Source organism: Scleropages formosus, chromosome 19 (genome assembly GCF_900964775.1).
Source record: "Scleropages formosus chromosome 19, fSclFor1.1, whole genome shotgun sequence".
Taxonomy (NCBI): Eukaryota; Metazoa; Chordata; class Actinopteri; order Osteoglossiformes; family Osteoglossidae; genus Scleropages; species Scleropages formosus.
In genome coordinates, this window is record NC_041824.1 from 5,261,443 (window position 1) to 5,280,147 (window position 18,705).

Here is an 18,705-nt window from a genome sequence, read left to right on the forward strand (position 1 = left end):
AGGCCTATATTCGCAGGATAAGCCGACCCCAAAAATAATGTGCAACTTTTGGGCAGTGCTTGGGGGATGGAGTCGGAAGCTATTATTGGGTTCCTGGAGTTGGAGTCGGAGTCGAAGGTTTTGTGTACTGACTCCACAGCCCCGTACACCCACACTCACCCACCGCGCTGACAATCCCGCGATTCACACATCATTCACACATAATAAACTGTCAGAGCATGACGACTTAGTAAAGCATCAGATTCTTCTCATATGAATAATAATCTATTGATCTTTTCTGACATCTTATTTGACAGCATTTTTTTAAAGAAAAGCAATCTTGCAAAGAGCAGAATGTCAGCCAATAGTAATCTCTTGAAAATGTGTACTGTATTTTCTCTCTGCAGCACTGAACTCTTCAGAACCGAACAACAAAGGCAAGAGGGAGCAAAGCAGGGATTCGAGCTACAATGATGAGGTCGCATGGTGATTTGAGGGATGTGCAGCTTGTCATCATGCTGTCTAGACGATGCATCTCCTCTCCCTAATTAGAAGATGGGTCAAAAGTGCTGTGTGTTCACTTGAGTGGGTGTGGCCAGGCAAGGGAGCCAGACCCCCAGCTAGTGGCCTCTGTATTCTCTCAGAGCACATGTTGTGGGGGGGGGTTTAAAAACAAGCACCTGGATTCAGGGGCGTGGTCATCGGCAGTGTACTAAGGGACAACAGGATCAGCCGTATCTCATAGAGCATTCTGAAAGCGGGTTGTACCCACCACACCATCTGGGTGCCATCTTTCACACCTACTTTTTCCCTCTTCTGAATTCTTATGCCTCTGATCCCTCCCACAGCATTCATTTCTAACTGTGTGTTTACCCTTTTCCACACCTCAGTTAGTAATTCACTCTTCCTATCTACATCAGCTCCTTCAGGCTTTGCAGTCCTCAGTCTATACACTCCCTCAAAATATGGCTGATCAGTTGTCCTGCTACCATAATCTTATTGATGATGTTCTTGGAGATGAAAGACTGACATCTGAGGTGAACCATTCTTTCATGTGATAAGATTCATGGTAGTATTTGGTTGGACTCGGGCACTACTGGCACTTTTGATGCCATTGTTACTTTGTTTTTGTTTTCCGGTAGCTCTCTGCCTTCCCGAGGTGCTTTGATATGCGGATCATAATAAATCACATTTTACAAATAGGCAGCAGGTGGACTTTGTGATCCATGTTTATGTCTGAAGGAGTATTTGTTTAAGTTTAAATCGACTGAAGTCAGGAGATGAGGACTTACTCATTCTTTGTGCAGAATAAAACAAATGTTCAGTTGTTTTTGAAAAACAGTCATACACAAATTGCATGCTGCCAAAAATAATTCCTCTAATTTCATACTCTGAAGTCAGCAGTTCACTTCTGTTGTTAGAGAAACAAAGGCTTAAAGTGCATTTCTGAAAGATGTCATTCTGCAGGGTCCTTCTTAGGGAAAACACCCCCTCTGCCCACTCCAGCACTGAACTGGTTAGCCCCTGCAATGGCCTCCACCTGGATGACCTCCACGCCGTTGTCAAATTCATACTGCATGGCCTGGGAAAAGGAGGAGGCAGCAAAGACGCTGTGGTAGGCCGAGGCACGGTCGGCACGGAGACACCGCTGAGGGAAGAGGCTCATCTGCTGCGCCAGATCCAGTGCAGCCTGGAAGGCTGAGAGACACAAAGACACTGGAGTGAAGGGCAGCGAAGAGAACCATGGACCACTGCTGAACACCTCCACCACCTCCAGCACCACCAGTGAGGAACATTATTACTATTATTATCATTATTATTGCTTCACTTAGCTTAGGCTTTTATCCAAAGCGAATTGCAAGGGTTGCTTAATTACAGTAATTTGTCGAAGGGATTAAAATCACAGATGTACTGTGAAAGCTAAACACCATGGAGCAAAAAAACAGCACTACCACCCTAAAGCAACCACACCATCAAGCGCAGGACACATAAACACAACACTGACATGTTTTCAATGCACAGATACTGGGTACAACTACATATTCCCATGTAGGTAATACAATTTATTCACCAAGGTCTTGTTTTTAGCTACAGAGCTAAAAGACGACCATTTGTTCTTTTGACTTGATGCAAATCCTTAAGACCTGTTTTTAAGGGTTAAGTGCAATATTTCCATTTGTGTATCTCTGAGAACCCACTCCCCCCCAGTTCCATATTCTAATTAGCCAGACTTGGCTGCAGTTGTGGGAACGACTTCCTCTAAGAATTAACTTAATCTGTTAATGTCACTGGGGAATTTAAGAGGGTGCACACAGAGGTTGTTTGTCAGATATAAGTTTTTGGGATTTTTTCGCATTTCATGAGATGACTTCTGACAAACATCCCCTTTTTCTGGACCGCAAACCATGTGAGGATGCAGAAAGTCATAAATAAAAATGGACAGCTTCAGTTACTAGTTGTACATCTCAGGAATTTCAGCATTGCAGTCGACTTGCGGAATTAAAGACAAGGCATGTGATTTGCAGGACGTCGTGTTTTCTTTTATTACATTCATTCATACTCATGTATTCATTTTATACACCTAGACAAGATGTGTGAAAAGCCAAGGCTTCAGACCCAGAGTCCTGCAGGTTTGATCAGTAACTGAAATTAGTTTCTGGCTTTTTGGTCCAAAAACACCATGGCTGACTACCAACTACTGGATTAACTGCTGTACTTTAATAAAGAAGGTCATATTTCAGTGTAGGGCCCTGGCTACTTTACCTGTTCCCAGTTTGTTCCTGGGAAATTATTTTAAAAATAATATATTTATTTTAAGTGGGGAGTGCGGTGGCGCAGTGGGTTGGACCGCAGTCCTGCTCTCCGGTGGGTCTGGGGTTCAAGTCCCGCTTGGGGTGCCTTGCGGCGGACTGGCGTCCCGTCCTGGGTGTGTCCCTTTCCCCCTCCGGCCTTACGCCCTGTGTTACCGGGTAGGCTCCGTGACCCCGTAAGGGACGAGCGGTTCTGAAGATGTGTGTGTATATTTATTTTAAAGAAACAAAAGTTTCTTTTATTGATACAGTCTGTCACAGTGAATCTCATTCATCTTTTGTGAAATTGGCCCTAAAAACGATGTTTTCGAAAAACCCTCCACATTATTCTACCTTTTAGACATTTTTTAGTCTACATATGGAGTAAAGAAATTTTTTTTTTTCTGTTGTAATATTTTAATTTTTTCTTCTGCTCTAAATTATAAGTAAAAGAACTTTAAGGTTTGTTATTTTCTAACTAGAACTACACACACACACACACACATTTTCAGAACCGCTTGTCCCATACGGGGTCATGGGGAACCGGAGCCTACCCGGCAACACAGGGCGTAAGGCCAGAGGGGGAGGGAACACACCCAGGACGGGACGCCAGTCCGTCGCAAGGCACCCCAAGTGGGACTCGAACCCCAGACCCGCTGGAGAGCAGGACCTGGACCAACCCACTGCGCCACCGCGCCCCCCAGATAACTAGAACTATTCACAGAAATTTCATTTTCGTGAAGTATCTAGTGTATACATGTGATGTACGTCAATGTATACTACTGAAGTGTAACAGGTCGGGTATTACCTTCCCCGTCTGGGACCACACGATTGGCCAGCCCAAAGGCCAGTGCCTCCTCGGCACCCACTGGTCGTCCTGTGAGGATCAGGTCCAGAGCCCGCGAGAGGCCAATAAGGCGAGGGAGCCTTACTGTGCCACCATCAATGAGTGGGACGCCTGTGGGGGGGCAGGAAAAAGAGATCATAACACAAAGAAATTGTGCACCAAAATGAGGTGTCAAAATCATTTTTGGTTTTTAGAAAGCACTAGACATTGTGTAAAATAAAGCAAAACAGGCCCAACATCTTGCTATTTTGGATCATTTCTTTATGTCAGTCTTTTTATAAATCCGCTTCCTTTCATGGGATACCCTGCATGCCTCACTTGGATTACCATTAAAAATATATCTCTGTGTTGAGATCCTAGCCATTAAAGGACATTTTAAACCTAGCTATTTATTTTTGTCTTTCTAGTATGTTACAAATTTGGACAGGTACACAGATATTTGATGGGACAGGTAAATGTAAGATGTACCTGTCCTGGGGACAAACATCATTTCAATTAGAGACAGCAGTTACCCAGCAGGGCCCCCCAAGTTGTGTATCATGTTAAACCAGTAACAGCTTTATTATCAGATCAGCATTTTGCAGGATGAAACAGAAACCTCTCCAAATCTCACTGTTTTAAACTTAGGAGCTGAGCCAGAAAAATTCCTTTCCTCACACTTGACAGCAGTCGTCCTCCTGACAGTAAAGCCACCCGAAATGAGTTTGAGGCCAAAAGTCACATGTGATCACGGTGGTAGTGGAGTGGAGCTCAGTACTCAGACACAGTACTCATCACCGTTTCTATCCGACCAGATCAGAGGAACAGAAGCTAGCTTGATAAAGCTGTCTGCAACAGCGATAGGAGCACCGCCACTGAGAACATGGTCCGCAGAATACCAAAAACAATAAGGGCAGCTGATAGTGTAGTGGTTTACAGCGCTGCCTCTGGACCCAAAGGCTGCAAGTTTGATTCTTACCTCCAGCTGTAGTACTCTTACCACAAGGTACTTACCCTAAATCCCCCCCATAAACTTACCTAGTTGTATAAATGGGTAAATTACTATAAGTATCTTAACGTCGTAAATTGCTTTGGGAAAAAAGCATAAGATAAATGAATCTATGTAAACTGGAATGTGACTGAATGCACTGGTGAGCAGGTGGCTTTTGGGGTTCATGTGATAGGAAACAGTAAACCTCCCCCCATCTGGAGACTGAAAAGTCAGGCATCCGGATACAAATTTGTGAAGCGCAAATGAGTGAATGTCCACATAACGGAGTACAGACGCATTGTGTTTTGGTGAGCCGTCACCTCTGCAACGGAATCTCACAGGTCATCTGAGTTACACCATCGGACATCGCAGACGGTTACACAGAAAGGAACTTGCGCACATATTTATAACCACATACAAAGCTAGATATTCAGCTTAAGTAATTTGTCTCTGGGTTTTTCCTTCAGGACTTCAGCACCTCCATTGCAGTATTTATCAATGGAGGCATCATCCTTCCTCCACTATATGCACAGAACAGTAGTTATGCATAACTTAGCATCCCAGCATTAAGATCAGAATGGGCTTGAAGTAAGTAAAATATGGATGTGTGGTAAGACTCCCTTTCTGACCAAAAGTGGCCTTCAACATCAGTTGTAATTACATTTTCAAAGCTGCTGTGAGTCATATGAGGAAAGTATCTTCTGAGAAAGTATTATAATGAAAAACACATCAGGTATGAGCTATTTTTTTCTCATTTGTGGATTCCTGTGCTGCTGGTAAAAGTGGTGTATCTTTATGATCCACATTGAGAAGTCCTGATCCACTTAAGCACCTATAGGACTGTGATGTTTACATTTATCTGACACGTTTCTCCAAAGCAACTTATAGCATTAAGCTACTTACAATTAGTTACCATTTATACAGCTGGGTAATTTTACTGGAGCAACTCTGGGGAAGTACCTTGCTCAAGGGACTACAGCTAGAGATGAGATTCAAACTGGCAACCTTCAGATCTAACAGCAGCAGCTCTAACTACTACACTATCAGCTATCCCCTAAAAGGCAGCAGAGTAATTTTACTGGAGCAATTCAAGGTAAGTACCTTAAATTGCTCCAGTAAACAGTAACACATCAAAAAATAACTGTAATTAAAGGTGCATGGAAAGGCCTGATTCACACCTCTCATCACTCTCAGCTGCTGGTGTGTTCCGTTGCCAGCTGGGTGACCCTGGGAAAGGGCCGGACGCGCTCCTCGGCCATACGCGGGCACCAGCCGCGGCGTCCTCACAACTTCAAAGCCACAACACACACAACAGGCGGCCGTGAAGGTAACGCGATTAACCTCCACATGGATTAGAGGATTCTGGGAGAATTAAACCCGTAATTAAACCAAAACAGGGGCTTCAGGAATTCACCTTTGAAACTTTCTGATGCCAGTGAGGGTCTGTAAGGTATCTCCAGGTGGTACTTGTATGTGTCCACATCTAGGGCCAACCAAGCACCACACAATAAATCATTTACACTGAGGACTCGGCAGTTTTCCCTGATGTAAATTTTTAGTTTCCTCACTTTACAAACTGTGGGATTCAGGAAAATATTCCAGACAAAACTGAAATACAATTCAGACAGAAGAGGAATATTTCCTGTGGTCCCTCATTTTTAAACAAGTATAGAAGAGAACTAAAACTGTACAAATCAAGGACAGTTGCAGCACACTCATTCCTCACATTAAGGGGTTAACCCTAAATTGCAAAGCTGTATAAAAAGGTAAATAATTGTATGTTGCTTGGGAAAAGAGCATCAGATAAATGAATAAATGTAAATTAATGGTCCTATAACAAAAAAGTGGGGGAAAAATGTAAAGCTTCAAAAGAATAATTTCTTACAAGTACTATAAAAAACAGTGGTGTTGTCATGCATAAAAATGCATTTTATTTTGGTATTTTAAAGAATTTAAGGACATTTTTATTTTCATCATTGAACTGATTGTTTTCCTCCATTAGAAATAATATTAATCGGATCCCGACACAACAGGAACACACCTAATAGGTTGATTTCCAGGGAAGGGATTAGTGTGTGACACAGGGTGCACAGTGGAGACATTTTAACAGTTTGGTCCAAGAAAGTTTTACCATATCACAAAATAAAGCCTGGATCACTGGAGTTATTCACTCAGCAAAACATACACTATGCAGCAGGTGGCATAGTGGTTAGAGCTGCCACCAGCTTCGAGTCCCACCTCCTGCTGTAGTACCCTTGGTCAAGGTACATACTCTTTAATTGATACAGTTAAAGTTACCCAGCTGTATAAAGGTGTAAATAATTCCAAGCTTCTTAACACTATAAGCTGCTTTGAAGAAGAGCATCGCTAAATGGATTAATACAGGTTTTAATTGTCCTATTTCATCTATGACATTAGATTAGCATTAACTGATGACAATGGCAGGAAGTACTTCCATGTTGCCTTATGCTAAGCACAATTATGTTTCTGTACATAAGTCATTAATGGCATTCTAGAATTTCCTTGAAAGTCCTCTTTAGCTGGAAGTCTAGTGGTTTGAGTTGCTGCCTTTGAACTCAAAGGTTGCAGGTTCAGCTCCTATTTCCATCTGTAGTACCTTTCAGCAAGGTACTTACCCTAAATTGCCCACCTGAATAAATGGGTAAATTAGCGTAAGCACCTTAACATTTTAAGTCCCTTTGAAGAAAAGCATCAGATAAATGTATTTATTCCACGTTTATTTTGTTGTCGTATGGATTTACTGCGCATCAGGGAGTAGAACGACTGTGGACCAAGCAAAAATACCACTGTACTGAATAAAACAGCCATTATACAAAAAAGGGTGTGTTTTTTCACAAGGTGTTGTATGTGTAAGGACTGCGTGTACTTCACGAGTCCGTCTTTGTCCCGCAGGCCTGTTCTCCTCTTTATTTACATTTACATTTATTTGCCACATTGCCAAATTTACTGCAAATTTATTTAATGTACTGTATTTAATTAGCAAACTCCCCCCACCCCTCGTGAAGAGCCACATTCCCATTCGTGGGGCCGGAACTCAAACCTGCGGCCGCAGTCACGAGCGTCACATGAGAGGAAGTAGCCACTGGATTGCGGCTTCACCGCACCCACATCACACACACTGCAGTCTTTGAGGCCACGAGGGAATCCCCAGGGCTTTTACCATCTGGGCCTCACCACCGGATGTGAGATAAATTATCTGTCAAAATTAGACCTTTAACATACTTACCAGAAGGGTTTTAAAATAAATCCCTCAACCATATGAGAGCGGCCGAATTATTTCTTCTGATAAATAGCCTTTATCCATACTTTGTGCAATAAAACAAAGCTGCGACCACAAGAACACATGATGTTCATCAGTGCGCAGCTCACTTTGGGGTGGATATGAATTATGGTGAAAAGAGCCATCCCGCTCGGAACAGCTCTCGTTTGAAAGATCCCACTTCTAACCCCACGTTCACCTTTTGGGAAACAATTCCAGAAAGAACTGAACGGGAATGTAAGGAAATACTAAGGCATGAAATAATTGAAAGGGTCTAGAAAAGCCATTGACGGATACCCAGAGAATTGTAGTATTTTGTGGACATTCTTCATTTCGCCAACAGACACAAACTCAATTGCCAAGTGAACAGGCCAGGAGAGGACAGAAAGCGTTCCTAAATAAAGCCTTCAGAAATGGCCGGGGTTTACCATGCTTATCGACCTGCAGACTCTTACTATGGTGATTCACTGCGGCTCATGCTGTCACACCACTTGTCTCATTTCCCTTGTCCCTTTTCACTGGTGACATCATCAACCAGCAACTGACAGTGACCTGGGGATGTTTTTCTTAGCTGGGGGGGTATTTACCACCTTCTCCCCAGAGGCAGGCAGCACCAGCGGTACACATGAGAATACGAACTGCACGGCAGCAGAGCAGTGATGTGTCTCTCGACGCGAGAGACGAGAGAGGAGCGATGAGGGCAATGCCAGGAGCTCCCGGCTAATGACAGAGAAGAACGATAAGCCTTGTTTGGGAATACTGCAGAGAATTTGCCACGACTTGCAAATTACAGTATGCGTAGCGCATTAAATAAAACACACGAGTTGTATTTTTAGATGGGGAGCAGTAAACACAAAGTGAGCTAAACGAGCCTTCTGCCGACTCGGCCCTCGTGGCAAAGGGGAACGCTCGCGGCGGCTCGCGGTGCGGCAACCGAACCATCCAACTGCAACGTCAAACCATCTCCGTTCCAGTGACTCGAAGCGGTGATGGCTTGGACTTCGTGAGAGCAGGGTGAAGGGCTGACGGAGTGTGGGGAATGTTTGCATGTCCCCACAGAAGGGGATGCGGGGGTCAGGATAAGGCTACGAATGACGGTACGCACCAAAGCGGCGGCAGAAGACCCCCATGATGGCGCTGCGCTCCACCACCCTCAGATCAGCCAGCAGCGCCAACTCCAGACCACCAGCCACCGCATATCCGCTGATGGCCGCTACGACTGGTTTGGACAGCTGGAGGCGGGAGGGACCCTTAGGACAGGTGGCAGAGGCACACACTGAGTGCACATGGCTGCTATTATTGCTATTATCATCGTAATGGACTGAGTCGTCCACTCCCACAATCCCACAATCACTGTTCAGATAAAGTCCACCTGGTGAGAGCAAGTAGGCCTAAGAGAGACACATTACATCATAAACTCTGCCCTCAACTTACCAAGGTAATCTTTTCATAAGGTCAATTCTTGTAAATCAAAGATATAGTCACCATTAGCTTCCATGGCCAAAATTATGTGTTCCTGAACCCCAAAACTGATACCCAGTTACACTGAAATATCATCATATCCTATTAAATAGACAGCTACTACAATAGTTAATATTAATTAGCATAACAGCACAGTTTCCTTTCATTGATTACATAATTATACATATAATACTGTGTCTGTGACTGACTGTCTGCTGTTTCCTACCAATTATATACAGCACAATATATTTGATATTCAGTGTTTATGCATGAATTGAACAGTAAAGAGAAAAGAAATCAATGAAGTGACACTCAGTGGACAAGGTTTGGACAGTCCAAAGGGGGACATGATCACGGACATTATAAGAGGTGAAACTAGGGAACAAGGGCTGATGGAGGGTGAGAACTTAACGCAGAATGAGCAAAACTATAACTGAGGAGGAGAGCTCATGGTGACTCGGATCTCGAACCAACAGCAGCCCAGCTGTCAGGAGCAGTGAAATCTTAATGGACTCTTGTTAAAACACACAGAACGTTTTGTAAACTGAAGTAATTAAATGAAACCATTTAAAGCTTCATATCTTGGGCAACGACTTTGTAACTAAAGCTGAATCTGTCCAGAATAAATAATCCTATGTTGGGGATTCATTTCCTTCTTGTAATAATGTTTTCAGAAGTATCAATATTATTTCACAACGTTAACTTCATTAACGGCTTTTACAGTGTCTCCCATTTACACTGTAGGAGTTGTTAATAAAAATATGTGTAAGTGTTCAATAATTTTGTGATTATAACTGTTGAATAATGGATACACCTTCATGCGGCAACTACATGCTGTACAGTGACCGTATGCAGTGTGATGTACACTGGTTCATACGGTGGATTGTGACAAAGTAACAGTACTCTAGAATCAAGTTTCTCTATCCAAATCTCTCTTCCTCTTGATGCGATGCACTCTTTGTATTTTTCTCTGAGATTTACGTCGCTTTGGAAAAATGTCTGCTAAATTAATAAACGTAAATACTATGCTGCTGGATTATGAACAGAATAGTGGTGCTACTTGTGGTTGAAACTTGTGATGCTCCCTGTTGCCCTGGCTAGTATGCCCCCCCCAGGTTCATTTCCATAGAAACAGGTACACCACCAATGACAGAGAGGCAGATCCCCAGAGCCACTATATCCAACACCTCGGAGGTCATTATGTTTAGGGAGGAAAACCCTAATACTGTGCAAATTCACTGTTCTGTGAATGCGAACCAATACCTTACTGGCACTGTGGTAAAACTGTGGTGTGTCATTAGAGATTACAACTCCCTAGAGCTCAGGGGGCGACGGTTCGATGCTGGGCACATTTACCATTGGACCGGGACCTTTGGTGACATCTTGTTCCAATTTGAGGGACGCGGAGTGATGGGCCAGCTCCTTCAGATCATAACCAGCGCAGAAGTTCCCTCCTGGAAAAAACCGCAAAATTACAAAGCGGAGCAACAGAAACCAGAGAAGAAAGAGAAGAATAAGTTGGGGGAGAAAAAAATAACAAGCAGAGAGCAGGGCTACAATTTAGAGAGTGGAAGAAACACTAAAAATCCAGCGCGTCTTTTAAAGAAAAGCATAGCCGTTCACTCACAGTACAGCACAGCACAGCACAACAGAACACAGTACAACACAGTACAGTTGAGTACAGCACAGTGCTGAGCAGGAGAACAAATCAAACACCCTGTAACAACACTAAGAAGAGTGTAAGAAACCTCCAAATCAATGATACTCCACAAGAGCAGAAGTTCCCAGCCTGGTTTCAATCAGCTGAGCTGTGTGCAGGTTTTCAAGCTCCATGACCCCCACCCAACCAACACAAATATTCAGTGCTGCAGCGACAACATTCACATCAGCTGGGGGGAGAAAAGCAGTGATTGTAAGGTAGTGAATTGAGGTGAACTGTCTTGAATCATGGTGGAATATTCCAGTCAGACGGAGAGAGACTCCAGAACGGACCAGATGGGTCTTTAGCAAATTGTTACATTTCTCTTTCCTCAACATAATAAAGGGGGGTGCAGTGGCACAGTGGTGCAGTGGGTTGGACTGGGTCCTTCTCTCCAGTGGGTCTGGGGTTCGAGTCCTGCTTGGGGTGCCTTGTGATGGACTGGCGTCCCACCCTGGGTGTGTCCCCTCCTCCTCTAGCCTTACGCCCTGTGTTGTTGGGTTAGGCTCCGGCTCCCCACGACCCCGTATAGGACAACATAATAAAACTTTACTGTTTAACAATTATCTTCAACAAAAGGATAAAACAACTACCAGTTTAATTTTTTGTGTGTGAGGCAGCAGGGGGTGCAGTGGTTAGCGATGTCACCTTGTAACCTTGGTGAATAAGGTGTGTGGGCTGATAACACTACATAGAGTTCATTGGAAGTCGCTTTGGAGAAAAGTGTCAGATAAATAAACGTCAATGTAGCCAGCCAGTCCCAGGTTGTAACCCTCCTGCTGTAGCACACTTGATCAAGGTACTTACCCTGAACTGGTACAGTAAAAATTACCCAGCTGGGTAAACCAGCATAAGCAGCTTTAACACTAAGTTGCTCTGGAGAAAAGAATCAAACACTTTTCTAGATTTATGCCTTTCACTCAGTAGTGAAAAATTGCTTGTATTTTACAACACCACAGAAAGATGGTAAATATGTCTTGATACTATATATAAAAGGCAGACATGAGGTGTCGAGCAGCTAAACAAGTACAAAAGCAAGCAATGGTGCAAATGCGGTAATTACATAGTGGTGTTGAGCCCATATTGAAATTGTGTGAGGGAGTGAGCAACAGGACAGCTGGTAGTGTAGTAGTTAGAGCTGCTACCTTTGGACTCAAAGGTTGAAGGTTTGAATCCCACCTCTAGTTGTAGTACCCTTGAGCAAGGTACTTACCCTACATTGCTCCAGTAAAATTACCCATCTGTATAAATCACACTGCAGAGCCAGAGAGACACTGCTGTGAAAGGTGGCTAATCCATCCATGGCTTGAACCTGAGCGCAAGCCCTGCTTGTCTGTTCCTGGTTCACAGTCCTCCCTGGTTGTTCAAGCTTGAAGAAGTCATCCTGACTGGAACATGGTCAATAACTCTGCACATTTCAAATAAAAACTGCTTTAACACATTTGACCTCAAAGAGGTCTGAGGAGCTGGTGCTTCCAGTTGACTAGTGTAATGCAGCACATTTACTGTGGGTGTACTGCATTCCTTCCTGATGCTGGTGAGAGAATTTCGCCCACCTTCACCTGGGCAGTGGGGTCTTTCCTGGGGTCTCTCTCCCTCCCTCTCCAGCTTTGGCATCATCCAGGGTGGACTTGTGATTTCGCCCCAACTGCTCTACACACCAATCAGTGGGAAAGTAACTGCTAGATGAGTAAATCAGGGTAAGAAGGTGCTAGACAGACACCCAGCATGTGGCCAACCTCAGCTGGGCCCACACATGTAGTACCATACGGTCAGCAGAGAAAGGAATTCAAGATGCAAAACCATGGTGTTTCCAGAACTGACTCCATTTGTTCATCTCACTCTCTTCTCCAATGGGCCTTACACCATTAACCTACTTACACCAGTTTACCCACTGGGGTATTTTCATGTACCAATTCAGGTTAAGTACAGTGATCAAGGGTACTTGGTCAGGAGTTAGGATTTGAAGCTAGGATCTCAGAGTCCAGAGGCCGCAGCTCTAACCACTATGCTACCTACAGATGAGAGAAGTTAAAGCACTGCATTGAGTACAATTGAGGGATGGGCTCTGGACCACCGTCACCCTGACCAGGACAGGTGGTGAAGTACATGATGGAGCGAGTGTGAGTTACAGCTGAGAGATGGATCACGGGGACCAGGACCTGTGAACTTCCGAACCCCACATTCTCGTCCTCGTTTCACCTGACAGAGCATGGGGTCAAAGGTCACAGCAGAGTTTCTCACGCAACATAAACCCGACAGGGCAGGTGTGTCAGGTGGCGTCACAGTCAGCTTTGCTCACACACCGATGCCGTGCAGCACAGCGACCGTGAGCGTGGGGTCGCCCTCAAACGTGTTGAACTCCTCCAGCAGTCGCCGCGCTGTCTCCCGGTCGACTGCGTTGCGCACCGTGGGACGGTTGATGCCGATGGTGAGCACAGAGCCCCTCGTCCCCGAGACCACGCTGGGCGCAGGACCTAAGACATCGCAGAGGGAGAGATGCAGACACAGACACAGGCACACACAGACAGTGATGACTGACAAGAGGGATGGGGCAGTGTGGGAATGCCCACACAGGGGTGTGGCTGAGGTCATGGCAGGGACCCTGGACTTGGCCCCAGGACACAAAGGTGTGAGCAAAGCATGGCCCTCAAGCACTCAGGTCACTCAGCTGCCCTGGTTGTTCCCACTGACCGCATTTAAATGCTGAACAGCCTTTTCTTCTCTCAGGGACTTGAACAGACAACCACCCGGCACTGAACTCATTCCAGGACCAACCTGAACTTCTGAATGTCTTACCTTCAGTTATAACGCTGACAATAACACACAAGTGTAACAGTGCTGCACAGGGCAGTGCGGTTCAGCTGCAGGTTCGAATCCAGCTCTGTCTGCATGTTCATAGCTACATTTCTTTGACACTTACAGTGTTAAACTACTTATACTGATTTACCCACATATACAGCTAGTTTAACTGGAGTAATTTAGGGTAAGTACCTTGTTCAAGGGTACTACAGCTAGAGGTGGGATTCAAATGCTCAACCTCTGGGTCCAAAGGCAGCAGCTCTAACCACTACAATACCGGCTGTCCCAGTTGTTCTCACTCTGTTTGTGTGGCTTTCTTCCAGGTGCTCTGGTTTCCTCCCGCAATCCAAAGACGTTTGTGTTTGGATTGATTTGGTGACTCTACATTGCCCACTGTGTGTGTGTGTGTGTGTGTGTGTGTGTGTGTGTCTGCATGCATGAGACTGCCATCATGTCCAGGCTGTACCGTCTCACACCCAGCGCTGCTGGGATAGGCTCCCAACCACCGTGACTCTTAAAGGGAAATAGTTCTTGGCAGCGGCCATCTCCTTCCCGAAAAAAGCCACAGTGTATAAACAGCGTGGTAAAGTGTGGTAAATTCAGCAGAGCACTACAAGAGCTCACATGTTATATGTGCTCAACAGTTATTTACTTCTCCTGTGTTATTTTAACTGTGCTAAGTAGTAAGTAGTACGTAGTAACCTTACAGTTCAGTTTGTGCCATGCAGTGAAGCAGACGTGTGTGTGCGTGTGTGTGTGTACATGTGTGTGAGAGACGAGGGCAGATGAGATGCTGTTGAACCCACAGTGAAACACACAACTTGCACACACAGCATGAAGCCGTTTAAACCGTGGGCTTTGCAGCGTCCGGCTTTCTTCTCTCTATGAAGCCTGAAGGGCCGAGGCAACCACAGCAGAACCATAAATTACAGCATAATTATAACTATAAAAGGCTATAAACATGGGGAGAATATAAACATAAACATAAACAATTCTTTAAATCTTTTAAAGCTTTAAATATATTCCAACCCCAGACTCCAGAGTGCTGATCTGCCCATATTCAGCCCCTTTATGACACTCTGTGTTTTAAACACTGAAATCGACACATTGTACACAGACTATATACATGGGTAAATGAGGTAAAAGAAATCAAAGTAAAGTGAAATCCGTAATACGATCAGGCAGTTTCAATAACCGCTTGTCCCAATCAGGTTCACGGTGAAGGAGAGCCTATCTTGCATTGGGTGCAAGACTGGGGGGGGTGGGGGTTATACCCTGGGAAGGACGCCAGTCCATTGCTGTGTAGATACACACACACCCACACACACAGTCATTCACCCATTCGTGCACTAATGGCAATCGAGAGTCGCCAGTCAACCTGGACTGCATGTCTTTGGAGTATGGGAGGAAACCAGAGCACCCAAGGTGTTAAAGGATACTCATTTATCACTATATTTCTGACTTAGGAGGTATTCGATTTCTTTTAAAATACAGTACCAATGTGCAAAAGATCCCAGGTCAAATATCTGGTGTCCATGAACATGTCTTGGAAGCTTTTATAGGAACACAACTTCTCATCACACACACATATAATTTGAAACAACAGAGATACACATACACATACACACACACACATTTTCTGAACCGCTTGTCCCATATGGGGTCGCAGGGAACCGGAGCCTAACCTGGCAACACAGGGCGTAGGGGACACACCCAGGACGGGACGCCAGCCCGTCGTAAGGCACCCCAAGCGGGACTCGAACCCCAGACCCACTGGAGAGCAGGACCCAGTCCAACCCACTGTGCCACTGCACCCCCACAACAGAGATATTATGTATAGAAATAAAACACTTTTTAAAACACAGAATGACAACAATATTATATTTGAAAAATGTTGTTACTTTGTGTAACCAAATAACTATCACAAAGTTCTTATTCATGTCCATCTTTGCCTTGATTATGATTAGTTAATGTTGACTGATTACAGAAATACCAGTAGTTCTTCTAGAGTGTTACTTTTAGTTTGGTACTTTAGAGCCACTGGAAGATTCTAGAAGGCACCAGAACATTCTCGAAAGCATCAGATCTTAAAAGGTACTGGAATACTCGGTATTCAGAACCTGGTGCCAAAATTCGTTAATTTCAAGAATGAGAAATATTTCCTAAACACTGACATATAGTATGAACTAACGCCAAGTATGATAAATCTAACAAAACTGAACAGAAAATGCAAAAAAAGTCAAATACAATTTTTGATACATTGTGGGGTTCAAGTCCCGCTTGGGGTACCTTGCGGTGGACTGGCGTCCCTTCCTGGGTGTCCCCCCTCCAGCCTTACGTCCTGTGTTGCCGGGAAGGCTCCGGTTCCCCGCGACCCCGTATGGGACAAGCGGTTTAGTGAGAGAGAGTGAGTGTGTGTGTGTGTGTGTGTGTGTGTGTGTGTGCGCAATAAGGCCTAATTATTTAGTTACTCTGAATTCCTTCAGAAGTGTGACATCTTTACCACAGTTAAAGAATTAGCTATTGTGTTGGATGTTCTTTCACCTTCTATTAGAAAGTACAGATAATATACATGTATTCAATAACTATTCATATTCAGATGATCCATCGGTAAATGGTATCCATACTTCTGACAAGAAATTTCACAATTCATTCTTGAAGTCATTATGTTGAGAAAACACCATTCCACAGTGTAAATCACAGTAGTGTTCAAAATATGGTGATATGTATGGACTATCTTAGAAAGATCTAACAAAATTAAAATTAGTCTAATAAAATAAGAAGTTTCCTTTAAAATGATCCATCTGACATATGCGAAAACCAAATATTTACTAGATTTTGAAAGGATACAGACGATTTATGTACGTTTTGTGTTCTAGAACAAGAAACCACAACGTTTATTGTTTCTAACTGTATTTACAGTTAAACGTTCCGGTGTGAAATGGAAAATGTACCATCAAGATAAGTGAAATATATATGAATTTCACAGATACAGATGTTTTCCTTGCATTTAAGCAAAACGACATTCAAAATATGTGTTTCTGTTAAATCTATACATAATTTGTGGTAAATATATTGACAAATAAATTGTCAAATGCTAAACCTAATATTACCCTTCTGAAAACTGAAACAACATTTTAAGACTTCATAACATAAAAAGTATAATTATATTCTTATAAGAAAGCAAGATGCACCCATGAGTTGCTTGAATCATATAACTTGTGTGGAATATGCTTGTAAACCCCTAAAAAATATTATTGTTGTATATATGTTCTTTTACAGCTTTGTTCATTATTTTTGGAATCGAGTATGAATGTTTGTTTTGAGGGGCGTGCGGTGGCACAGTGGGTTGGACCACAGTCCTGCTCTCCGGTGGGTCTGGGGTTCAAGTCCGGCTTGGGTGTATCCCCTCCCCCTCCGGCCTTACGCCCTGTGTTGCTGGGTTAAGCTCCGGCTCCCCGCAACCCCAAATGGGACAAGAGGTTCAGACTGTGTGTGTTAATGAAAAAAAAATATGGAGACACACACACACACTCTCTGAACCGCTTGTCCCATATGGGGTCGCAGGGAACCGGAGCCCACCCGGCAACACAGGGCGTAAGGCCGGAGGGGGAGGGGACACACCCAGGACGGGACGCCAGTCCGTCGCAAGGCACCCCAAGCGGGACTCGAACCCCAGACCCACTGGAATCCAGGTAAATGTGGTACTGCCACAGAATGCAATGTTTTGCTGCCATCTAGCGTCACAGGGTGGAAATGCAGTCGCAAAGGCCTAGCAGGCAGCCAAAAAGTAGGTGTATGGACTATAATGTACCAAAGTACAGCAAGCTTTTGTTTATTGTACCATGTATTCAATATGCAGTTAGTTTGTATAAACCCTTCGCCGAGGCTCCAAATCTGACCGGTCGTTGTCACCCACTGATTTGGGATCAGAGCGGGACTCTCCAAATCAAATGCGTCTAGACAAGTAACGAGAGAACGGAGCAACCGATCCAGGATCAGTTTTAGCAATTGCCTCAAACTCGCGTGTGTACCGTGCAACAAGGATCACGAAACGAGTTCTACCACTTAGTTAACTGGCTCTTACCCTTACGAATACGGCAAAAATTAAACATTAGTGTTACACAAAAACATTAAAGATGTTATTTTAAGCGGTTATCGTATATTAGGCTGCCGTCAACCTAACCAACCTGGTTAAAAGCGCGCGAAACGACGTGCTAAGTGGGGGACAAAACGTAGCCAGTAGCTAAGTAACCGTTGACAGACACGAGATCATGTATGAAATCTGAGTGAATCCTGTGAGGGAACACGAGATATAACTAATTATAATGATGTTTTACGCGGTGGCGGTGTGTTACTTACACGCCTCCTGCGTCGGACCGTCGGACGAATTCCGCCATTGGAGACGCGAGAGAAACGAGCTCTTAGAGGTCAGCAGAAGACGCGTTGAAACGCTACGAAGTGTGAGACTGAGAGACATGATTACGCTTATGGCACTCGGGGCCCGGGATGAAAACAGGGATATATAATAATATCGGTGTGTCCGTGGAGGAGCGCCCTTCGCCCCCTATTTCAGCTCAGTGGAGAGAAACAAGAGAAGAAAAAAAAAAAAAAAAAAAAACACAGGGCGGCGCGAACAAACGGAGGGCAACACTCCACACACAGGGTAGGCCGTTGATGGTGGTGAATGAAAAAGGCTTAGTAATAAATTTAAAGGCTTTTCCTCACGCGCACCCCTTGTCCGCTCTTTTATCTCACCGTCTTCATAACTGTCTTTCAGCCGCACCTTTAAATGTGATTTGGAGCATTCGGTTTATTGTAATTGTTATCGTTGTTAGCCAGCGGTGCGCTACGCCCTTCCAGGCTTTTTCTCCGTGT

The 18,705-nt window shown here is 44.3% G+C and overlaps 1 protein-coding gene across 1 annotated transcript; it reads right to left on the reverse strand.

The window, feature by feature from the left end:
• Positions 1-233: 233 nt before the first annotated feature.
• On the reverse strand, positions 234-18,621 carry LOC108927711 (carnitinyl-CoA dehydratase). The gene is made up of 6 exons (XM_018741161.2): positions 18,190-18,621; positions 13,332-13,502; positions 10,683-10,780; positions 8,971-9,115; positions 3,577-3,726; positions 234-1,677 (listed from the first exon to the last, which is right to left on the reverse strand). Exons 1-6 carry the CDS (start codon positions 18,305-18,307, stop codon positions 1,436-1,438), a joined length of 924 nt encoding a protein of 307 aa, XP_018596677.2. The 5' UTR covers positions 18,308-18,621; the 3' UTR covers positions 234-1,435.
• Between the last annotated feature and the right edge of the window lie 84 nt (positions 18,622-18,705).